This window comes from Myotis daubentonii, chromosome 4, assembly GCF_963259705.1.
Source record: "Myotis daubentonii chromosome 4, mMyoDau2.1, whole genome shotgun sequence".
Lineage (NCBI taxonomy): Eukaryota > Metazoa > Chordata > Mammalia > Chiroptera > Vespertilionidae > Myotis > Myotis daubentonii.
Window position 1 is genome coordinate 56907536 of NC_081843.1, and position 25647 is coordinate 56933182.

The following is a 25647-nucleotide window of genomic DNA, read 5'->3' on the forward strand; positions in this document are numbered from 1 at the left end:
ATTTTTAGAAAGATATATGACATACTTCTGTCTAGGTAGGTTTGGATAGTAGGAAAAGTAGGACGGATGAACCATGAGGCCTTTTCCAGTTTTATACTCACACACAGCATTCTCTTCTGCCTGGGAGGCCCCCACCTTTCTATCCTCCTGGCAAACTCCTGTTCACCCTCCAGGCCCCAGCATAACTTCTCTGGTGATGCTTTCCCTACACTTATGGTGGAATTAGAAACTTTCTCCTCTCTGTGCTTAAAAAAAAAAAAAAAATCTTAAAATCCATGTTTATTAGCAGCACTTATTTTAAAATGCAACTATCTGTTCTTGACCATGGCTTCTGGGTTCACGCACCTTGTAGTCTCATGATTTATCACTGTGGGGGCAAAAAATGTCATCACAATAAATATTTGGTGGATGAATAAAGGTTGGATCATGAATTTGAAGGAACATCAATTTCTACAAATATAGTAGCTTGCTTTGGTAGGTGGTTCTATTTCAACAAAAATTTGTTTGTTTTCTTATATACTTTATATAAAATCCCTCATGTTCTCTGAGCATTCTGTTTGGAGCCTCCTAAGATCACACATTTGGTTATCAATATACAAGGAACCCATACTATAGCTCTAGGGCAGTGGTTGGCAAACTGCGGCTCTGGCCCCTTGAGTGTGGCTCTTCCACAAAATACCACATGTGGGCATGCACACACAGTGCAAAGTTAACTTAAAACTTTAAGCAAAGTTTATTAAGTTAATTTTAGGGAACGTTGTGGAGTGAAAGAAGATGTAGTGTCGAGGATTGAGAAAGGTATGTTGAGATGGTTTGGACATATAGAGAGGATGAACGAAAGGAGATAGACGAAACAAGTATACAAGACGAGTGTGGATGGGAGAGTTGGAAAGGGTTGACCTCAGCGAACATACCTCAATCAGATTGAGGACGTTTTTAGCAAAGGCCAGTTTAGGAGTGCCCTAATTAAGTTAATAACAATGTACCTACCTATATAGTTTAAGTTTAAAAAATTTGGCTCTCAAAAGAAATTTCAATCGTTGTACTGTTGATATTTGGCTCTGCTGACTAATGAGTTTGCCAACCACTGCTCTAGGGTAATGCAAATGAGGTAGCTCTCAGTTTTTCTATTTCACAAATTAGAAACTATTCTCATTTGCAGCATTTCCTGGGATTTCTATAGAGTAACTTGTCCCAGTGGGGAAAGACATGCTTTCAATTGTTTATTCTCTGGTATCTCTAGTCTAGTCAAAAGGATCCTTAAAAAAAAAAAAAAAAAGCGAGGAATGATTTCAAGAAAACAGGAAGGAAAAAAACACAGTCCCCATCTATTTCACTTTGAGTGCTTGAACCAGCAAGCATTTAAGAAATGAATTTCTGGGTAGGGGGCAGAATTTATACGCAATATAATTTTATATGCCCTTTTCCTCTTAAAAAAAAGTCACTTTGTCACATGTAATGAATATCTTCTGAACACTGAGTGTAATACCTTATATGACCTAACATAAAACAATATTCAAACCTATAATGTCTTAATCCCTTAAACATTTTTCCTTTAACCACATCAATTTATTAGATGAGCATTACACTAAAAATGTGAGAAACATTAATAAAAAATACAAAACTCAAACTTTATTATAAATATTAGAAAGTAAAATACAGAAATCTACCAACTAATGCAGGGTTCTAATTGGTCATTTCAAAAGATGATCTGTATTAGGGAACTTCTTGAGCAAAATACTTTCCATATAAATTTCTCATACACATTATGTCAAGAATACATATTTTTAAATGTACTTTGGACCTTACATAATTAAAGCAAACCTTCTCTGTCATTCCCACCACACCCCAGGATTAATTGCAGGACAAGAGAAAAAAAAATCACTAAAATATCCATTTACTTATTCCCTCATAACTCTCACCTCCCTCATCTCCAACTCCAGTATTTCAGCTTTTTAACTATGCCTCTACCTTAACTCTTCTAGAAAGTGGATCAGTCCAACTTAGCCAGCCACCAAGAATAGTGGCAATAACCACTGAACATTATTGGCATGCCCTGCTCCTTCTCAGACTCAAGTACTTTGAGATTTCTGCCTTCTCCTATTTTTCATCTCCTAGACTTCCTATGAAGGTTGTGGGTTTTTTGTTCACCTTCTACGCAGATAAACAATGAGAGCACATCCAATAAGTTGGCCAGCCAACTGAAAGAAAAATGAACAAGATAGTTCTTTCTCAGATTTTAGTCCCAGATGATTTAAGATCCTCACTTTCCCTCTCTCTTAAATTACTATTTATTCTACAAAACACTCATTTGGCATTTATCTAATGCCACCTTCCTCAAGAAGCATGTCCTTGAAGGTGAAATCAATCTTAAGGGTGATGGTAATGGAGACCATTCTCCTCTGTTCTCTGGTTAGAAGAGAGGACCCAGAATGGTCTCCTATTCAAAGATGTTCAGACTATTTTTCAATTCACACTATAATCCATTGCAGGAGGTGGGGGGAGGGGGGAGTAGGGTGTGTGGTGGGCAAACAGGTTTTATCTCCAGTGTAATGCTGGTCAATTCAGTAGCAGCTACTCTAAAGGGCTAGTTTAAGAAAGATAATGAGGCCATATCTGGACTCAGAGTCTGTGCACTGACGGATTAGCCATGTCTGTCACATGGATTGGTGAGGTGTATGGTGGTATGCATGCTCAGTATCTGCCATCTTGGCTCTAACCACTTAGCCAAAATCTGAATTTCCGTTACTTCAAGAATGTCTTCCTGCATAAGTTCCTATTCCTAATTAAAGTGTTAGGCCAAAGATAGATGCTTCAAAGTATTCCAAATACATGTCTATGTGTAACCCTTTTACATAAAAGTTTGGTGAAAATACTCTCCCTTGGTGAGTCAGAACTCCAGGTCAACATCATGAACCCAGTGCCCTCTCCTCTTCCCATGATCACAAAGTAAGAATGTTCTTGAGAGCATTCAGCAGAAACTTTGAAAGTGATGCTAGCTTTTCTACAAAAGCAAAAGCATCAAAGCTCTTCGCTCCAGAAGCCAGCCAGCCAGGATCACTTAAGGATTCCACCGACTGGAGCAACCCTTTTCATTCCAATGGACCAGTGGTTCTCAACCTTCCTAATGCCGCGACCCTTTAATACAGTTCCTCATGTTGTGGTGAACCCCAACCATAAAATTATTTTCGTTGCTACTTCATAACTGTAATTTTGCTACTGTGATGAATCGTAATGTAAAAATCTGATATGCAGGATGTATTTTCATTGTTATAAATTGAACGTAATTAAAGCATAGTGATTAATCACAAAAACAGTATGTCATTATATATGTGTTTTCCGATGGTCTTAGTCGACCCCTGTGAAAGGGTCGTTCGACCCCCAAAGGGGTCGCGACCCACAGGTTGAGAACCGCTGCAATAGATGCTGCATTCTTCTGATTAAAGAGTTTCTTTTCTCACCCTGTGCTCTCCCAAAAATTGGCACATCAAAGACAACCACAAAACCAGGGTTGACAACATTTAGGAGATATGGTTTTAGACTTTTTCTCTTAAAAAAAAAAAAAATCGTTTGACAATGATGAGAAGACAAATTCAACATCTCCCCTCCATTGGAGTAACAAAGTGTCCTGGGGGCTCGGCAAACAGACCAATAAATCAAACCCATTCTTGACTTGTTTCTAGTACTGTTCTCCTTGGCCAGAAAAATCCCTCATTCTTCTTATTTAAAGAAGCACATTACAAAGTGAAGTGCATCATTAAGTGCTGACAACCTCCACTTCTGGCTTTCTAATCACATTTATTATATTTCCAAGGCAATCTTCATCAATTTTTCTCTAATCAAATCGTATTGTTTAAAAGCCAACTTTACTTACTACTTGCTATCCCTCTACACTGTAACGCACATCCTTGCTCTCTCTCCACCACAACTCTTCTAGAGTATTCCTGCCATTAATGGGCTTGCCAGTCTCTCCTACTTTCCATGACCGAGAACAAACGCTTAGGCCAAGGTCATTGAAAAGTTTCCTTAAAATAATGTCAATGGTTATAATGGAATAAAAGCCTTTCTGAAATAAAAGTATGTTAGAATGAGAAAACAACTAAAAATAGGTTGCTTTTCTCAAGATCTCAAGAAGTGTTCTTTCTTTAATGAAAAGGTCAGTTTACCTTTAAAAGTTAATGTAGAATCTTCTAAAAAAAAAAAAAAAGCTTCCTCAAGCCCCAAATCTTAAAATCATTGAAATAAACATCTCAAGGAAGAGAAAAGACAGTGCCCCACACATGGGCATCATAGGCAATAGACAGGACGTGATGGGCCCTGAAACCAAATGTTGGGTTCCAAATGAGTTTAGATTTTAATTCATCCCTTGAGTCTTTTCTTCCCTGACTGAAGGCCAGAGGAGCCCAGGAACCAGAGGTGCACATGCAACTGGATGGAAGTCAGGGGAGCAAGTCTGAGGCGAGGACTGAAATTCTATAGCTACTTTATGCATCAGGTGGGCCTCTAGAACAGCGGTCGCCAACCTTTCGGACCTTTCGGACCTCACGGACCACCAGTCGTCCGCGGACCCCCGGTTGTTGACCGCTGCTCTAGAACATATCTTTGAAAAGAAAACTTAAAGTTCTGTGGTACTGCAATGTATTTAAGGGCAAATACTAGAAGATAACATCATCAGTCTATATGACCAGAAGAAGTGTGCTCTGTTTAGTATAGAATATTCAATTGAATAAAAATGGTGGGGGGAGTTCAAAAACATAACACATTCAAAGACTAAATGATATGGGACTTTTTTCAGATAAAAGAGACCCAGCCTAACCTTTTTTCTAGCTAGGACAGCATCTACCACAGGAGCACCAGGCCATGGAGTGCAGAGAAACCAAGAAGGAATGAAGGAAGGGGCTCTGCAATCACATTTTTAAAACTGCTGACCTAGAGTTTCAAAACTTTCTAGGAAACCAAACTTAAAAGTTATGCATCTTTACTAATCAGACATAGCAAATGTGCCATATCTCCAACTTTAACCCATTCATTTTTGCCAGAGTTTTACTTGTCTTTAAGGGAAAAACAAAACAAAACAAAAAGCTACATATTTTTATTTAGCTCAAGAAATTATTTAGGTGCACAGGCAGAGACAGCTCTCACAGGTACACAGAATACAATCATTGCCATGAATACATCCTTTACCTTGAAATGTGGAGGAGCACCAAAAGTAATTTTTCAAAACAAAAACAGGGCCTAAAAATAAGTGCTTAGGTGGAATTCTTGAACGGCAACCAGCCTAATGATGGTGGACCTCGTTTAAAGCATCACACAACAATGTGTGTTTACATCACCCTTTTATTTCATAGTTAGAAATAATACAGTTCCACAGGGTAAATCATCAATAAATAACGATGTCTAATCATTAAACGTAAAAATCCCAACTCTTTGGCATCTGACAGGATTCTATTTCTTGTCAAACTAATGACTGTATAGAGATGGTTAATCTTAGTGACCATTTGTCAATATGTTACAAAGGTGCAATTTACGTTAAAGTATCAACAGCTGAAAATTTCCAGCCCACCAAGAAATTTGATCAACTCAGTAAGCTATGGGCCAACTTCACCAAGGTTCTTTCATAAGGTCTGCCTCAGTGAAAGCATAATAAATGTTGATTAAGAGTTCCTAGGGGTTTCTAATACTTATTCTGCTCTAAATAGTTTGCCATTCATTCCGGCTAAAGAAAAGTCACAACGGCACCAGGAATGGCCCATTCATTAATTAAAAGGTGTTCTTACTTTATAAGCAAGAGTGCTAACACCCAAGAAACTCACAGCCCCCAAAATAAACTTTAAAATAAGCAGGTCTATGCTGCCAGAAATGCCAATTCAGTGATAAATTGCACCTTTAAGAGTCAAAAAAGAAATAGAAACTTTTAAAAAAGGTAAGTGACATACATTTTTTTTCCCCAAAATATATTCAAGAATAGTTGAGCTGTATTTGTTACTAAAGCCAGGACAGTATTTCTTTAGCAACAATTAAACCAGTGCAATTGACATAAATTGTTAAGTAATCCAGGTTTAACCTATTAAATCTGCAGAGCACTTTAGGCTCCTACACTAATCCTAGAAACTGGAATTTCAATGAGTGCTTGCGCGGCAAAAACCTAAAACTGGGATGACCCGATGCCATGCTGAATGGTATCACTTCATACTTTGATTAAGCATTCGATAGTAGAAATCAAGAGTTCCTCTATTAAAGTTCCATTCACTTACAGAACATTCAGATGCAAACAGTATTATGCCTATAATCCACAATTAAAAGAATCCTTTCCATTTTAAAGTTCCAGATGAATTTTAAATTAGAAAATAAGCCCAAAGGAAACTTTTTCAACTCATGAAAACTTCACATTGGAAACTTTCTGGAAAAGCTTCCCCCACCCCCCACCTATTGTAAAATAAATACTTTGTATCCCAAATTTAATTTTATTAAGACATGTTAATAACACTATAAAGAAATATTTTACAGCCATAGAGATCAGTAACTTTCCATGCGGAAATAAAAAATTCATTGCTCAATAATATTATTGAGGCAAGTGAAGAAAGCTTATGCTCTTGTGTCAATCGGAAATGTTAGTTGTTATTTTTTTTCAGTGCAAAACCAGTTATAAAATATTTAAACTCAATATTTAAAAATAAAAAGTGGTCCAAAATTCAGCAATGTTCAAGTTCTAAATTTCATAAAACAAATCATGACATACATTGTATAGTAAAATACAGAGGTTAAAGAAGTACTTGAGTACTTAAGATATGAATTTCTAATGAATCATACCATGTCAGCAACAACCGAGCAGATAGCATTCCCAATTCGAGCGTGAGAATCATAAAGATCTTACCGTACCAAGCCTTTTTTCCTAGCTAAAAAGCTATACAAACTAATGGTCAACATTCTGTTTTCTTTGTAGTTGCGTGCTCTAGAATGATTTCTCCCCAAGTACCTGTGATTTTATTTCTGTATTCAAATTTGATCCGAACAATTTTTATGTTCCTGGAACACTTAGCAGATATAACCATCTATAATGTGGAGAGTCCTGTACAGAGTCCAACAGCGGGCTTTTTCTGGCCGAGTGCAGGCTGTCATAAACTGGTTTACACATTCCGCAGGTCATTCATGTGTTATTCCTAGCAAACACACGGTCCCCTCTGAGGGTTAGGTGCTGAAGCTGGTACTGTAGCACTTCTGTGTCAGCTGGCTCCTTGATGCTCATTTTATCTAGATTGAGGTAGTCCAGAGATTTGGAGTGAGCCCTCTTACCTTTAAGAAGACAAAGAGGCAGGGGCCCATGGAGGGCCTTATAAGGTTCATAAGGTAAAGATTTAGTGCACTTGTCTCCTGAGCTGGGCATCCGCCTTCGCCTCCTGCCATTGACAGCTGGAATCTCATACGGTTGGTAGTACCTACTTCTGGTTTTATATAAACGAGAGGAACGTGCAAGTCCTGCATCCAGCTGTTTGGAGCGCAAGGAAGGCACGGCTTCTCCCTTACTCTCTTCACCTCCTGTGCACTTCTGGGCCAACTTCAGGAGTTCCTCGCCAGTAGTGAAGCCAACCAAATAGTTCGAGTCCATGTGGAGGATCTGGTAGCCTGAGACCGTCCGGCGCATCGGCGAGCACGGTGTGCTGGAGCAGCGGGGCTTCTCGGCCTCTGCCTTCCCCGGGGAGCTCACCTCAGCCACGGGCAAGGGCAGGGTGCTCAGGGTACTTCTGGCCTCTCCATTAACATCTACTTCCATTTTAGGCACCAGTCTGCACACTCCTAAAAGTAGACAGACAGATTAGAAGAGTGTAATGCGCAGAACCATGGGCCAAGCTGGGTCATTTTAGAAGGTTGAAGGAGCAGGAAGTAACTCTGGCCTGGAAAACAGCCAATGTACATTGGACAGATTTTTATCTGTCTACTACACGCTCCAGAGCAGCCATGAAATGACTACTACTTCTCTGCCTCTAAGAACTCAAAGCAGGTTAAATTAAAGTTGGAAGAAAGGAGAAGCCTACAGATAACAATACTTCTCTAAAACCAGTGCTCCATTCAATCACGCCAAGTTTACTACTTGAAGCGATATTAAGCAAATCAAATACAGATCTCAACATTAAGCAAGTAAGAATAATCATACACAGTTTCACAAGAATCTACAAACTCTTTCCAATATGAAAATTAAAATCTTTTCATTTTCCATCATATGATTAAAAATACGTGCTCAGCTCTTCAACCTGCAATTCTTTTCAAATGTGTTTACGGGGCATATAATGAAATCGATAAAAGCTAATCCATTTCTGCAAAGATTCAATGTACAGTGGGGCCTTGACTTACGAGTTTGATTCGTTCGGAGACCGAGCTCGTTAAGGAGCTCGTTAACTCAAATTACTCTGTCAACTCAATGCAAAAAATCGGCCGAGAGACAGCTAGTATCTCAAAAAACTCGTTAGTCGGGACACTCATAAGTCAAGGTCCCACTGTAGGCCTAAAAAGCTTGTCTTATGGTAAGGCGAAGTCTTAGTGGAAGGTTCCCCCAAACCTTGTAAATATTCCTCCTTCCATGTTCCCAATGAATTACGCAAAATTAACCATTTTGTACTTTAAAAGTTAATCCTAAATACAATAAATCATTTTTAATATGAAACATATGTAAAATATCAGATGTTATTTTATTTGAACATTTCATCATAAAACATACCATCTAAGATACTACACTTTTGAACTGTTTAATAAATGGCAGAAGAATTCATAATGAATTAAGAATACTAATATTATTCATCACAATAATCTCATTACATTGTTTGGAAATCTCATTGACAAGAAGTACCACAAATAATGGCCAGATTCTAGAACATCACAGATAAATCAAATTTTGGAAAATAAAATACTAAGGGAACCTGAATGACAATGACATTTCTGAGAAAGTTTATTTCTACTTGATCCTCAATTAAATGTAGATAACACAGTTTTAAGTATGTCAGATTGCTTACTATAATCTTGTCATGTAGTAATTGATTTTAAGATTAAATATTTATTGAAAAAGGTTATATTAAATAATTCTTATGAATCCTTTTGTAAAACAAAACCTTTTCCTAACTGATGCATTTCCTAAAATTTGGGTTTAAAAGCCAAGCAATTAGAGCCCGGCCTATGTGGCTCTGAGGCTGAGCATGGACCTATGAACCAGGAGGTCACGGTTCAATGCCCACTCAGGGTACATGCCCGTGTTGCAGGCTCGATCCACAGTTGGGGGTGTGAAGGAGGCAGCCCATCAATGATTCTCTCTCATCATTGATGTTTCTATCCCACTCTCCCTCTCCCTTCCTCTCTCTGAAATCAATTAAAACATATATGTATAGTTTTTAAATCCTTACCTGAGGATATTTTTCCATTGATTTTTAGAAAGAGTGGGAGAGAGAAGAAAAGACAGAGAGAAACATCAATGTGAGAGAAACACATCGACTGGTTGCCTCCTGCACGAGCCCCTATTAGGGCCCGGGCCAGGGAGGAGCCTGCAACCCAGGTACGTGCCCCTGACCGGAATCAAACCCAGAGGGGACCCTACAGTCCACAGGCCGATGTTCTATCCACTAAGCCAAACCAGCTAGAGCCAATTAAAACACCTTTTTTTTAATCCAAGCAATTAGAAAACTAAAGAAAGTCACAACCTTATTCCTTCATTTGCATGCTGCACTTCCTTCATTAGAAAATAAATAAACCAAGACTATGAAGTTACCAGATGCCATCCTGCCCTTACTACAGTCCACATCTATATGTCAGCTGAAAATTAAGTTTAATTCCTGAGATAAAACAAATGCTAAAGGGATCAATATAGTTTTACTTACATTGTACTCTAAATCTTAGACTATTTCCAATTTTAATTTAACCAAAACACCTTAGCTTCTCAACCCTTCTAGATTTAAAGTAATTGGCTTTTTCTATTTTATTAATGTAAAAACAAATTTGTATTTGATTGTGTAATTTATTTCTCTATGGAGAGGATGGAAGTAGGTGACTACTGGCTACTTTGATCTGCACTCTAAAACCTAAAGATTTCTCATCTCATAAACTTCAGAGGGCCGTCTGAAGCTTCATCCAATTTTGTGCTGAAGAAATAATTGTTTACTCTAAGCCAAATGACAAACTAACCCTCCCTTTCTCGAGAATTCTGTTATCCAGATAAGAGCACAAGGGAACAGCTTATTGGAAGGCCTCCAACCTGCGTAACCGGACAGGCAGAAGTGATTCTGATACTTTATTCTGAAAAGACAAGCAGAGGAGAGTCAGGGAGGCCCAAACAACCAAGGCAGCATACACACAGACTGAGCGCCCTCCCAAGTAGGTACCCGGGTGGTGACACTGAAGCATCAGTCGCATTAAGTGGCACTGGCCCAGGTCTCTTCCAAATCTGGCAGTCTGTGACAGTCCACGGATTCCCACCAGCCACCTTACAGAATTTGCACTTGGTATATTATGAACTTCCTAAAATCCGTGTTTCACATCCCACCCATTCTGAATTGGGTAATAATTCAAACAGAGGCTAGGCTGAAAGTCACTTTTTTTTTTCCCTATGAGGGAGAAAAATTGCTAAGCAAGTTAATGGTGTACAAAGTCACAGGAAAGAAGAGTGGACAATAGGATCATCAAAAATGTGTTCCCGCATGAAGTCAATCCTGCGCACCAGGGCAGACCATCGGGAATTCCTAGAATATCTCAGGGTTAAGGATAAATGACGGTAGGATACAAAGGTTTGAGAGTAAAAGGCAAAAGTTACATAGCAGCTAGAAAATAAGTACCTATAAAATTAGAAAAGTGGAGTGAGGCAATGTGTGGCATGAACTAGAAATCACTGTTAGATGAAAACTATCACTGGTTAAGTTTCCAGCAGCCAAAAACACCATAAAAAAACATTACCTGGTGTGGGTAAAATAACCAAAAGGATCTTCAGGCACCCACCTGACAGTCAATGATTTAACCTACATTCTTAATTAGATGTGGTTTAAGAACTCTGGAAATTTCAACCAAGTGGTCTGGTATAAGAAACCAACATACTAGAATGACATGAACAACATACTCCAGGTAGAAAACATGATTTAACAAAAAAGTTAAAGAAATAAGCACTGCCAATACCCTCTTCACAAATAAGTAACTAAGGTCAATACCCAATGTAAAATTTCTGAACCAGAGTCTTGCTGCACTGGAACACAAAAATGCTCGTTCTAAATCTTTACATATATAGCGGTAATATATAGTGAACATCTCGTGAATAATTCTAAGGGTTGAAAATTTGTTTGCATTTTTTAGCTATAAAGCATCAATACTTCTCTCCAAACGATAGCATAGTCTCAAAACTAACAGATCTTTTAGGTGGTTCCATTGGTCTCTATAGGGTAGTCATATGTACAAGAACATCTCCAGCTCCAGATATTGAAGTAGGAATGAGAAGGGTACAACCAGAACTTCTACAAATTGCTTAGATTTTTTTTTTTTTTTTAAGATCCTTTCCACTTACATATTGCCTTTCTAAAGAACATCCATTATGTGGAGCCTTGGATTTCAGACAAGGAAACAATGACTGGCGAATATTTCATTTTGAGCTGGGTGGAATGCTAACTTCTTCAATGTGACTGAAAATAAAAACTTTCTATGTGGTTAAATTCCTGATAATTTCCTGACTGGATTTAAATATTGGGGCAAGAACCTGACAGTAGTTACAGAATCTACTTTCTCAGGTTATCTTTCAAATGGGCCTAAGTGGCATATGTACTGTCCTACCTGAAATAGAGGAAGTTTAGGTATTTTCTAATTCTGGAAATCTACATAAAAAGGGTGATGCTAAAGGTAGTAAAAACCTAATGGTCTCAAAGTCAGCATATCTTGATTTATGGATGTCCAATATTTTAGACTGCAAAATTTCTTATTAAAAGTCATCCATCGGTAATGAATGACTACAACTGGAGATGGCCTGTGTTTTAGCAACAAATTCTTCACATTTTACCATGAAAAATCTGCTTGTAAGTTTTTAACAAACTTATTCACGACTAAGCATTTTGTTTCATATTCTAAAATAACCTTGGTATCAAAAAGAGCATGCTTGCAAGATAAATGATTACAAAGCACTCTGGTATACAATGCAGATATGTGCAACAGGCAGCCCCCCCCCCCCCGCCCCGCCCCCCCCCCCCCCCCCCCCCCCCCCGCCACTGCAGCAGTAAGAATAAATGTGAACTGAGAAATCGGGTCCAGTGCTAACTCAGGTCCAATGCTAACTTCTGCAATGCAGAACACTGAAAGTCAGAAACCAGCAATACCCTATTGCTTCCATTAGTGCCTTTCATGTATAGTTAAAAGCAAAAATAAAGACTGGCAACAGGAAACAGAAAAAGTGTTTTATAATAACAGAAGCAGCAAGATTGTAGTAGATAGAAGAGTCTAAAACAGAAAAAGCAACAAAAGTCAACTTGTAGTTGAACAATGCTTTTAAAACTCAGTTTCTTAAACAAGTGCCAGGAACAAACGTAATTCTTCAAATGACACCGAAGGTTCTTCAATATCATATTCTCTCACAGTCCAATCAGTAGCAGTGATACTGAAGTACATTTATAACACATATGGAAGACCTGGCCATGTTCACAGGTACGACTATATTTCCTTGAAATATACGAGGATTCAAACTAGACAACATGAGACAAGTAACACTTTAACATTTACCAGAAAAATGTACACAGTGCACATTTTAAAAACAATGGGTGCAGCACGCCATTGGGAATTTTGTCCGAAACTAAAGCAAATATCCAAACCTCAGTCCACATGCAGGGGAACCTGATGCACCAAGATGAGCACATTTAAAGCACTGTGACCGGTATGGCAACTGATCAGCTCCGAACAACTCCCTATACATTTGGCAAAAGGAACAACATTTTTAAAATATAACCTAGATGCCTTAGTCCTTAGACTATCTCTGAAAATAGCTGATAAGTTTCACAACTGTTATACAAAGAAGTACTGAATTTTTTTTTTAAATCAGGCTTATCAAAAAAAAAGTCACCCTCAGTAACAACAACAAAAAAAACTGCTCCATATGCTTGAACTGTTTTTAGAAACCTACAGCAATATCACTTAAGAGAAAACAGATATAACATAACTGTCTAAAATATACTGAATGAAAATGGCATCATGTAAACAGAATTCTGTTCAAGAGGTACCTGAAACAAACTGTTCAGAATAGAGCCAATGCTTGGGAAATGGAGTCTCTTCAGCACGGCTATTATGAGGTTAATAATACCAAGAACCATCACATTGTAGTGCAGAACCGTCTTGGAGTTCACCTACCTGGAACCTCCAATTACAGAGCAGACAACCCTGAAGGCACAAGGCAGGGATTTGCCCAGAGCCAGGCAGGCAGTCCCAGGGCTGCTGGCTCCAAGTTCAGCGCTCCTGAGTTCATCCTGCTGCTGTGCTTCTAACCACCATGTGATTCCAACCCTGCCTGCACTGACATCATCTAAGGAGCTGCAAAAAAACACTGAGGTCTGTGCTCTACCCGGATCGTGACTTAATTCGCCTGGGCTCTGAATTGTAAAAGATCGCCAGGTGATTATAAGAAACCTTCATGCCTAGGACCTTGTCAGACAGAAGAATTTCATCCCTATGAGTTCCGGCCCCACCTTTTTCTTTCTTTTTTTTTTTTTTAAACCAATAGTATTAGTCATATCAGTGACCATCACATTAGGGACCAATTGCTAACACCTATTCCTAAGGCCTTCAAGTTTACTGTTCCTAATCCTCTGTGGGCTTTCAATAAATCTGCTAACCAAACTTGTTAAAACTGGATATAAAATAAAAATAAACCTGTGCTGAATGAGAATCAGGTCCCTCATCTGCATACACTTTGGTGTAGTTATTCTAGCTTCTCAGAAGCCTCAGTTAGGTACAGCCACTTTGAAGAACAGTTTTACAGTTCCTTACAAATTTAAATAAATGATTATTAAACAACCCACGTACCCTACTTGTAGATATTAACCTAGGACACGTGAAACTATATGTTCACACAAAGAACTGAATGTGACTGTTTACAACAGCTTCATTCATAATCATCAAACGTGGAAACAAAGCAAACGTCCACCAACAGGAAAATGGATACACTGTGCTCCGTCCATACAATAAAATGCCACTCGGCAATGGAAAGGAGCAAACTAGGTTTACAGTCAGTGAAAGGAGCAGACAGAAAACGCTCCATGCTGTGTGATTCCACTTACATGACATTCTGGAACATGCAAAACTATTGGACAGACATCCATCAGTGGCTGCCTAGGGATGGGGTTGGGGGAAGGGGATGAACTACAAAGTGGTAAAGGGAATTTTGGAGGGTGGTGACAGTATTTTCTATACTGACTGAAGTGGTCAATACACAATTGATTATATCTGTCAAAACTCATCAAACTCTATACCTTAACAGGGTGAATTTTGCTGTATATAAATTATATTTTAGTAAGTCTGACTTTAAAAATAAAATAAGCTGTGACATATTTCCAAGTTTTTTGATGATCCTCTGAATTTTCTATTCCTGTAGCTACAAGAGTGTGTGAGTATGTGTGTGTCTGTATCTACCTCTTTCCAGATACATATGTACACATATATACACACAGTTATAGATGTAGTTATATATGTAAACAGAAGGACATTCTAGCCGAGCTGCCAAAGGGGAAATGAACCAACTTGAGAAGTAGTAAGGGACCTGTCACTTAAGGTATTCAAACATAGAGTGGGCAACCATTAAGATACCTTCTGATTCTGAGAATATACAATTTGAAGAATTTTAAAAATTGGAGGACCAAATTTTGTGCTTTATTTCCGTTTTATGTGCCAGTGACCCAGCCACATTCTTATTTAACATCCTCTAAAAGTACTTTGTACTTGTGATGTTCAAACTTCTTGCTCTTTTCTTCAAAACAAAATATTAGTAATGTTTCCATTTTTTCAGTGTTTTAAAATGCATTTTCATAGGTTTGTTGAGCTACATCTACGTAACAAACAAAACTGTTTGTGTTTCCCCACTGTCCCTTTGACGCATTCTGGGGCTGACTGATCAACTGGAAATCATTTATCATGAAATCGCCTTTTTCAAAGATTATAACCACTCTAAGTAGTTCGAAAAAAGGACTTATAAAGATATTGGCCTAGTAGGATGTCGCACCAAAGCATGAACTCACACTAGTCTAGTCTATAAAATGCTAAAGAGTTACAGAGTCATTATTAATTTTTTTCCCCCTTCAAAGACTTGGAGCCATATGAACAACTGTGTCAGCACAGATACACAGACAACATACTGAAAAAAGACAACTAAAGGAAAACAACAGCATTGCATATTTTTAAGTTTAAATTCATGGTGTGATAAAAGGAATGTCACACTTGCAGTGAACTGCTATCCAACTAAGTGAAAATGATGTTCTTTCAGTCACCTGCTTGTCATTCTTTATGTACAATAACATACACTAGAACTTTTTGCCAGTCTCTGGAGACTATCGTTTTTACTAAAATTTCCTTGAAATTAGAGCAACTACCTCTTAACTACTATATTATGAAATATCCCATAAGACCTCGTTTATCTTACAGGAATTAAAAAAGGAAATTTTCAAAAATGTTAGCATTTTGCAACAATAATTTCAGTTCTCAATTAAAATTTAATTAAATAAAAATCTAATAATTAAAATGTTCATAATTATAATATACATATTTGCAGTAATATACTCAGATTTCACATTTATCAGTTCATGTAATTCTTAAAACACATTATGATATTATGTTTATACAACTGGTTAACAAACAGAAAAGGCAAAATATAACTCACCAGACTAAATCCCAGAAGATGTCACTGTACAATTTCCAATGAGTCCCAAGGGAACACAGGCATAATTTTTCTGCTCTATTCCAGATACTAAACATGAGATACAAAAATAAACCTTTAATTTAACAAGTAACAAAACTTGTAAAGCAATTATGCCAATTCTAACAGCAAAACTGGCAAGAAGTACTAATACCAGGTACAGGTTACATAGGATACAATAGCTATTAATTTAATTAATTAAAATAATTTTTAGTATTTTCAGCTAAATTAAACCTCAAATGTTTTATCAAGTTTGTTCCTCTGTGTTCTGTTGCTTAAGCTCTACCTGGAGACCATAAGTAGCTATCTGGGCTAAATCTCAGGGATTTAAATGTTGGTTCCACCACCCAACAGACGCACAGTAGCCTATGAAAGAAATAACCCCAAGGCTGGGTTCAAATGAACAGGCCCTAGCCCTGGCCTAAATAAGAAGTCTACCTCACGACCTTGCTTAGCAATCTTTGAATTGAGGACAACAGCATCCTCCCTCCCTCATACTGTAGTTACGTGGATCAAGTGAGATGAGATAGATGAGTGAATGTGCTCTGCCTGCTGCAAAGCCTTTTACGATGTGTGATGTTATTATGCAATTAATTTTTGTTATCTACTCATTTTAGCCATAAAATAGCAGCAATAAAATCCTTCATAAGACTGCTCTGACGCAAATGATTGGAAGGCTCTTGGAAAACATTAAAAACCAACAAATAGAAAAACCTCCACAGAGAACAACTTGAAAAAACAGTCCTCTACAGTTATCACATTGCTTAAGGTTTCTAGCATCTCCTCGGTGCCTTTCCCTCTTACCTGGGGAGGTAAAGGCGTAAGAGAAAACTTCCCAAAGTCTTTTCCACCTGTAAAGGTTTCTGGGTTGTTGGGTTTTCTACTGTTGTGTTTAACCTCGGGGGCGGGGCAGAGGGGGGGACACATTTTACCTACATAGGTGCACAGAGCCTGAAGTGGCAACAGTCCAGCAGAATACAAACAGCAAGGGAAAGGGAAAGGAATTTGTTACTGTATTACTTCCCTTACCAGCCCAGAAGAGTTTTATTAAAAGGAAATGCACAATCACTGAATTAAAGGTATTTGCTTCTATGGATTGAGAAACTGGAGGAAGTTAATGCATCACGAACTGTCATTCCAAGAAACTAACACGTTTCAGCCTTTGGAACTTTAGATTTAGGTAACACTCCCTTTCATTTCTTTTGCCACAAACTATTCTTAAATTGGGTAACCAAGAAACCTAGGTAATTGCGACTTGGTTCTACTCCACCACTGCAGCCCCTGGTTTTAACATAAAGTGAACTGTAATGTAACCACAATGGTTACCTAATAAGACATTTTATTGAAAATAACCACCCCCAAAAGAATTTCCCCAATACTAATATTATAAAGTTCAAGTTATTTCTTATTTAAGTAAATACACTTTTAATGGGGAAGGGAAATAAAAAGCAACGAATATCTTGAGCAACTTCTATGTCAGGTGCTATACTCAATTTAATGTTAAAAAATGCTCCCTGAGGAAAACAGTATCCCTACTGTAAAGCATTTTAATACTATCTGCGGGTCAAAGCAGGAATCTGAACCCCAAACCATCTGACTCCAAAGCCCACTGACACGGCTTCAGATATGAAACGTCATTGCAGATTTGAAAGCAGAGAAGCCTTAAAGTCATTATCTAACTCTTGCACTGGAGCTGATGTGGAAGTTTAGGAAATGTTTTTCATAGTAAACAAAGTGTAGTAACTGATTATCCCTATGATGCCAGTGCCAAGCCAAAAATAGAATATAAACACAGCGTCCAGGGGAGCCACAGAGGGCAAAGCCAAGGTGTGCAGGAGCTCCTTTCCAGTTCTCGGATTTTACTCCTTCCTGACTCTGCTTACTGTTTTGTCTGTTAACGGCCTGCTAACCGTGCACAGGTGCTAAGAAGACAATGATGAAGATGGTGAAAGCAAGAACAAAAATTAAAAGAGCAAGGCCAGAAACTAATAAAAGAATATTCCTTCTTTAAGAGATTGCCTATAAAGGATTCCAGTTAAACATTTTAGTAACCCATCTCCCATTAAGAAACAAAACATTGTAATATTAAAGTTACCCCAAAATACTTTTGAAATAATGTTTTCAGAGTACTTTAAAAAATCTCTAACACTTGCAATTGATTCTGGCCAATGTTTTGAACACGAAGGCTTGGCAAGATATCAACAGATCTCCTCTCAAAAACAATCAACAAGAAGGAAACAAATTCATGTGAAATTCTTACAAGATGGACTAAATGCTGCATAGAAAAACAAATTCAAATAAACACAGCACAGACTAGAGTATATAATGCTTTCATCTATAAGCAGCTGGAACAAATAGAAAGCCCTGTGACATTAACCTGTAAGCAATGAAAATAAGAAAAATTAAGTATGGTCAAGAGTTGTCCACAGGCCTCTGGGTAGAGAAACCATGAGTGACTAAGCAAAAGACACCAAGCATTTGACTGGAAATGAGGCTTCTACAAATAGAAAAGTTTGCAAACATCAACTAGCAAGTGTGTCAAATTTCTCAGGCAAGATGATGGATATCATCAGAGGTAAATAAAGAAGAATGTCCTTCAAAAGGAGAATGGCCACATGTCTCAGGTCACAGCCACCAGTGCCCTGGCGTAATTATTTACAGCACTCTGTTTTGGTCTCAAAAGTGTCCCAGTTGGGCAATTATAGTGTTATCTTATTCAAAAGTAATAAATGACAATGGAAAGGCAAAGATTGTCGGGAGGGAGGAAGGACCCTCTGCTTGCATAATGGCTTCCCATACAGTATCTGTTTGGGTGTATCCACTCAGCCACTGAGTTATTCATTTACTCATTCAGTCATTCAACAATATTTCAACTCTCATTATGCCCCCGCACTGTACACACTCTGGGGCAAATACAAAAAGTGAAGCCTGAGACCAGGCCAGAGGGAAAGACAGACAGAGGTGGAAATACGTAAATATAACAGATATAACAGTAAATCTGAATGGCATTGAGAACCAGAGAAGAGAGTGATTTCCCCCAAATATAGAGAGCGCCACTTGGAAATGTTTAAGCCCACACAAAATCACTACATACAAAAAGCCATAAAAGTCAGACTTCAGCATAGATCCACTAACTAAATAGCAATAAGAAAAAATTTAACAAAATCTATCACTTCCAAATCATATAAGGTTATAAATATGAAGGCTAGCACATAGTCCTTGTGAATTTTGGTAAATAAATTCCACTAATCATTAAAGATTATGTTGTGAAAAACGAGATAAATTTTAGGCAAAGAAAATTGATAGAGTAGAAGGTATGGGTTCAAAACACAAAGACAAAAATTGAAACAGGTAGTACTCTCAGGTTGTCTGAGGAAAGACCAATAATGAAAAACCACTTAAAAAAATTTTTTAAAGTTCTGCTGAGATTAATGAAAATACTTTGCAACCACCAGTCTCAAAGATCACTCTAAAAACACTAGAAGAGAGGATCAAAACATCTCTCCAAAAACAGAACACTGAGCAGAAATAAAATGATTTAACAACCCGCACAAACAAAAATGCTTAGATGTGCATACAGGCTCATTGTATAGTTTACTTTAAAATAACCTTTTTAATTTGCAACTCACAAAAACAAAATCATCGATAATTTTTAAGAAGCGTTAAGTAGGGTGTGACTTTTCTGAAACCATCCTTGAGCTTACAAACAAATTGTTAACCTCACCAACGTTGTAAGACAACCCATAATGGGTTCCGTAAGACAAAAATGTGTTTCTCCATTATCAGTTCTTTTAATAGCAACCCCCTTCAAGTACAGCACCCATTTTCTATTTCTGCTAGAAATTAAAGCTAGATTATCAATTTCTTATCATTAGATGAAATCATCCTTCCACCTATTTTAGGAAAAAAATTCAGTTTCACCACAAATATGAGGGAGGGTAACTAGAACTGCAGGGCTGCATGCAGTCTTTACATGAAACTTGCCACTGAAAGCATAACCTACACGGGACAGGTGTTCACAGTGGAATTGACAAAACTTCCTGATGAAAGCTTAAAACTAGGAACATATTTTGATAGACTAGTGACAAAATCAGAGTTCTCTCTGGAAAAGAGTTGATCTCCACCCTACCCGGGATAAAAATCCTGTACATAAAAGTTTGGTTACTCCCACCACACTACATCCTTAAGGGTTAATGTGTACAGTACCTCTCCAAAGTACACAAAATTACATAGAGACAGTAAACAAATCCACTGACTCTATGTAAGATCAAATCAAGAGGTCTCTGGACTGATTAATCCTTGTATTTCATTTTGGTCATTTTTTTAAAGTTTATGATGCATACACAGGTACATAATAAAACACTGAGAAACCTGTGAAACATCCATTGAACATAACTGTGTAAGCATAAATCATGGTCTTGAATTAAAGCACCAAAAGCTTCTGCAATAATAACCAGTGCTGTATTTTAAAATACCTGGGGAAATAAACTTTGGGAAAGGGTCATTTCTATCTCTGTACTGTCTAGCCTGCTCTACAGGGTTAAAATCAAACCAACTAACCATTCTAAATTGTAGGGTGGCTCATCTGAGAAAAAGAACGTAAAATGAAAAGTCTAGTAACGTCAGAAATGTTGTGCAAGAATTGCTCTTTCGGCTAGGAGTAGCAAGCACACTATAAAATGCTTCTGCTTTCGTTCTTCCAATTCCTCAAATGTTTAAAAAGTTCCCAGCTCCAGTTTTAACCTGTGCGCCACAGCCACCCACATTCACACTCAGCATCTTGGCTCGACACAAATTACTAACCCACTGGGTGCAGCTGGCGCGGATGAAGCAGCAGGGAGACCCTAAGGCTGTGGAACAACTGCAAGGGGAAGGGACGGGGCCGTCATTCCCTTCGTGTGCCCAGCTCCTTTCTGGCAGAGATTTGCAGATTCCACCACTAGAGTTTGGCAGCCTCACAATGGGGCCGCCTGCTCAAGGGCTGACTGCCGCCGGCCTGGAAACCCCTTTCCCCCGCTTCCCACCCGCCCCAAAGTCGACCCGCGACAGGTGGGGCGAAGGCGGCGATGCCCAAAGACATCTGCCGCTTTCGCTTCAAGCCAGCACCCCGCGCCGGTCCACACGCGCGACCCCGGACAAGGCCGGCCAGCCCGCGCCCGCCGCACCCGCAGCCCCGCAGCCCCGCTGCCGTCACGGGCTGCAGGCTCGCGTCAGCCTCGCCCCCCGCCCCCCGGTCCCCTCCGGGTGGCTGCGCTGGCGAGGAGGGCGGCGAGATAAGGCCGCCAGGGCTCGCCCAGAGGCGCTATCTGGCCCGGGCAGTCGCACCGGCGTGCGGCCGGGCACGCGGCCACCGCGCAGCAGGCCTGGGAAAGAGCTCCTTCTCAATGGGGCCCCCAGGCCCGCCGCCCCCGGAGCGGCCACAGCAGCGGCGCAGCGGCGGTGCGCGCCAACGCGCCCCGACTTCCGCGGCGCCGCACCCGGGAGAGGCGCTGCCCGGAGCTCCCCGAGCGCCCGCAGCTCCCGGCGAGCGCACGCCGCGCGCACACGGGCGCACGCCCCCGCACACTCACTCACACGCGCTGCACACTCACGGCGTCTCGGCCCCACCCCTGTGCCAAGGAACCGCGGGCTCCCCGCACCGGGCAAGGGCCCCACCCAGTTCACCATACCCCAGCCCCAGCTCGGGCGTTCAGGGACCTGCTCGCCGAGGCCGGGGGTCCCGGAGGCCGCCCATCCCGGAGGCCCGCCCGCCCGGCCAGCCGCCCGGGGTTCCCCGGCACCGCGAGGTCTCCGTGCGCCCGGCCCCGACACCAGGCAGGGAGGAAGGGGCGGCGCCGCGACTGGAGCGGGCACTGGGAGTCGGGGACGGGGGCACCCCCATCACCACCACCACCCACCCGTCACCACCTTTTCTGCAGCACAAAAGGTTGCAGACGGAACCGCCGTCCCCGTGCTACCTACCGGGGGCTCGCAGCTTCTCCACCTCCGCCGCGCCTGGGGCCGCGGCGCCGGAGACCAGGGCGGGAAAGGCTCCGGGCTGCGGCGCGGAGATCCGGGCAGAGGCCGCCTGCCGAGCCAGCGGGGTACCTCTCGGCTCCCACCGCCCTCAGCGCCAGCAACCGCCCGGCGCAGGCCCCGCCCCGCCTCCGCCCGCCTTCCCGCCCTCCCCCGGCTGCAGAGGCGCTGCCCGCGAGCTGAGCCCGCCTCCCGCGCCCGCCTCACACCCGGAGGAGGGCGGGCCCGCAGGAGAAAGGCGCTAACCAGGCCGACGAAGTGGCCGGCGGGCGGAGTTGTGGCTGCGGAGGGGAAGGAGTTGGAGGAGTCGTCACACCCCTCGCCAGCCCATCCATACCCGGCACGCCCACTGAGGAGCATGAAGAGCACCAACTCACGGACCTGGTGACACTCACTCGGGTTTCCCCAGTTGCGTGGTGTGGTGCTGTTTGTCATTTATGAGTGGTTCTCAACCTTCCTAATGCCGCGACCCTTTAATACAGCTCCTCATGCTGTGGTGACCCCCAACCATAAGATTATTTTTATTGCTACTTCATAACTGTAATGTTGCTACTGTGATGAATCGTAATGTAATTATATATGTGTTTTCTGATGGTCTTAGGCGACCCCTGTGAAAGGGTCGTTGGACCCCCAAAGGGGTCAGGGGTTGCGACCCACAGGTTGAGAACCTCTGGCTTAGAGGATTCTGCGCTGAGCAGAAGTAGACAAGACTAGAATCCCATGAAATTACAAATTATAAGATCAATCTTAGAAAAGTGCTAAATATCTAGTGAAGGGAGGGTGGGGTAAAATTCAAATTGATACTGATTGGATTAGCTATTTATGAATCTTCAGACTTGATCTTTCCCATTCTTGTAAAAAATTCTTTATCAAGATTTTCTCTTCTCAATTCTTGTACATCTCTGCCAAAACAGTTAATAAACTCAGCAATAGGAATATTTACTGATGTTTATTTAGCTCTCACTATGTGCCAGGCCTTTTTCATGTATTTTCAAATTTACAGCTCTCAACAATTTTATATCAGTGACCAATAATGATATGTATTTTTAAAATGCAGAAAGTTGAAGTAACTTCTTCGAGTCACACACCTAGTTAGTGGCTGAACTGGGTTCGAACCAAAAAAGTGAAACCTTAGAATTGTTAATACACGTTAATTTATATTCCAATCTCTATCGAAGAGAGTTTGTTGTTCTTTTTGATTGATTTCAGAGAGGAAGGGAGAGGGAGAGAGATAGAAACATCAATAATGAGAGAGAACACAGAACCTAGAGACAGAAGAACTTCGCTGGAGAGAACATGGCAAAAGATCCTGGACAGAAACTGGAGACAGAACCTAGAGACAGAACCTAGCGAGAGAACCTGGCTACAGAACCTGGCTGAAGAACCTAGAAACAGGACCTAGTGAGAGAACATGGCAAAAGATCCTGGACAGAACCTGGCTACAGAACTTGGCTGGAGAACCTAGACAGAACATGGCAGGAGAATCTGGATAGAACCTGGCTGAAGAACCCGGCTACAGAACCTGGCTGGAGATCCTAGACAGAACTTGGCTGGAGAACTGGCTACAGAACCTGGCTGGAGACCCTGACAAGAGAACCCGGCTATGATGATCACCTGAAAAAAAAAATAATAGTGAGAGAGAATCATTGATCGGCTGCCTCCTGCACACCCCACACTGGGGATCAAGCCTGCAAACCCAGGCATGTGCCCTTGGCCGGAATCGAACCCAGGACCCTTCAATCCTCAGGCAGACTATCTATCCACTGACCCAAACCAGCCAGGGCTCTTCTTTTTTTTTTTTTTTAACAAAATATTTTATCTAAACATGGAAGGCATACTCTTGGTGTAAATTAATACAAATTTAGACAAATCTTGATTCAAATTTATAAAATCTGATAATTTAAGGCAAATAAATAAATCTGAACACCCCTACTTGAACAGCATGATGCCTGGAGGCTCCTCAGCTAGAAGACATTTTATACTACTCTGTGTGCCCTAAAATAAGCAAGGGAAGATAGAGGGAGAAGGAGATTTTGACTAATATTCTCTCAAGGTCAATTTTAGAAAACATATATCACTTTATTTCCAACATGGATATGTATGTAACTTCTCAAATATAGAACCTGACACATTATATGTGCTGAATAAGTGATTGGACTTTGGCTTTGCATCAGCAATTTAGGAGAACACACTGAAAGTTATTTCAGATTATAATCTGTTTGACACTGCAGTATATTGTTCTCATAAAACCACCTCCAAAACATTGACTACTTTATATTCAGAAATGTACTTTTATTCTGTCCTGTCTGAAATTTTGTAACCTTTTTAGAAGTATGCCTTGTACTTGCCCTTTGCTCTGAAAGTTTGGCAATGTTCTTTGGCCAAAAGCAATAAAGTTCTGTTTTGCCTTTAAGTTTATTAGGCTCAGGGCTAGCCCTCTTGAGAGGACATTGTCTCCAAATTGCCTCTCTTCCTGGGCAGTGCTCCCATTCTAGCCCTGACTCCTAACTCAATCAAAACTTCAGTCAGTTCTTGAGTGCTCCAATGAACACCTAATAAACCAATTCACCAGGCTGATAACAAACAGCTCTATGTGTGGGCCCTCAGTGACATGACTATGCCACTAAAGACTCTGAATGGGCACTGTCTTAACTCAGATCAGTTGTGGATTGCGAAAGCTGTGTCTGAGGGTCTGCGGGTGGTGGGAGTGACGCAGAAGCCCTTCCCAGGGCTCTTCTATGTTCTGTGGAGGGCTATTCAATCTATTTTTAATGGCATGCTTATAAAGAATTGGGAACAAACATAGAATAGTTCTTGTGATCTGAAAGGCCTTCTGAGTATGGAGAGTCACACACTCCAGCTCACATGCCCCCTGTAAGTTACATCTTTGCCTCAAGGCACTCTTCCCACACAATCACTTTAAAAGGAAGATTTCCTAGGAAGGATTATGCTTTTTTAAAATATCTGTCCCCCACTCCTTGCTCTTTGGCAACCACCAGCTTATTCTCTATATCTATGAGTCTGTTTCTGTGTTCTTTTTATTGCATAATATTCCATCATATATATCACATCTTATTTATCCATTCATCTTGATGGACATCTTGGTTGCTTCCATATCTTAGCTGTTACTAGCAATGCTGCAAAGAACATCAAAGTGTATCTATCTTTGCAAATTAGTGTTTTTGTTTTCTTCAGATAAGTACCCACAAGTGGAATTTCTGGATTTTACAGCATCTGTATTTTTAATATTTTGAGGAATCTCTATACTGTTTCCCATAGTGGCTGCACTAAATGACAATCCATTGACGGTGCACAGTGGTTCCCTTTTCTCCACATCATCACCAGCACTTGTTATTTGTTGATTTATTGATGATAGCCATTCATCCAAGTGTGAGGTGATATCTCATTGTGGTTTCAATTTGCTTTTCCCTGATGATTAGTGATGTCGAGCATCTTTTCATATACCTGCTGGCCATCTCTATGTCCTCTTGGGAGAAATGTCTAATCAGGTCCTCTGCCTATTGATAAAAATAGTGTCACCCAGCAAACAGCCAGCTACAGAGAACAGGGTAGGTAGACTTGATAACATAGTGAATATAAAACAAACACTGCAAACCCAGTTGTGCAAGAAACATCACATCTCCACCTTTTCTCTAAACATGCTTGCTTCAATCTGGGGCCAACCAGGAAATTAGAGACTCTAAATATTTACAAAGACAATTGAATGCAAG

General features: G+C 40.4%; 1 protein-coding gene across 3 annotated transcripts; it reads right to left on the reverse strand.

The window, feature by feature from the left end:
- Positions 1-5319: 5319 nt before the first annotated feature.
- MACIR (macrophage immunometabolism regulator) lies at positions 5320-22003 on the reverse strand. 3 transcript variants are annotated; one of them, XM_059693968.1, is made up of 3 exons: positions 21863-22003; positions 15866-15952; positions 5320-7794 (listed from the first exon to the last, which is right to left on the reverse strand). In XM_059693968.1, exon 3 carries the CDS (start codon positions 7769-7771, stop codon positions 7148-7150), a length of 624 nt encoding a protein of 207 aa, XP_059549951.1. In that variant the 5' UTR covers positions 7772-7794; positions 15866-15952; positions 21863-22003; the 3' UTR covers positions 5320-7147. The 3 variants fall into 3 exon arrangements, with proteins under 3 accessions (XP_059549951.1, XP_059549952.1, XP_059549953.1); XM_059693969.1 differs by lacking the exon at positions 21863-22003 and adding an exon at positions 16706-17969; XM_059693970.1 differs by lacking the exon at positions 15866-15952 and having other exon boundaries at positions 21863-21994.
- Positions 22004-25647: the final 3644 nt, after the last annotated feature.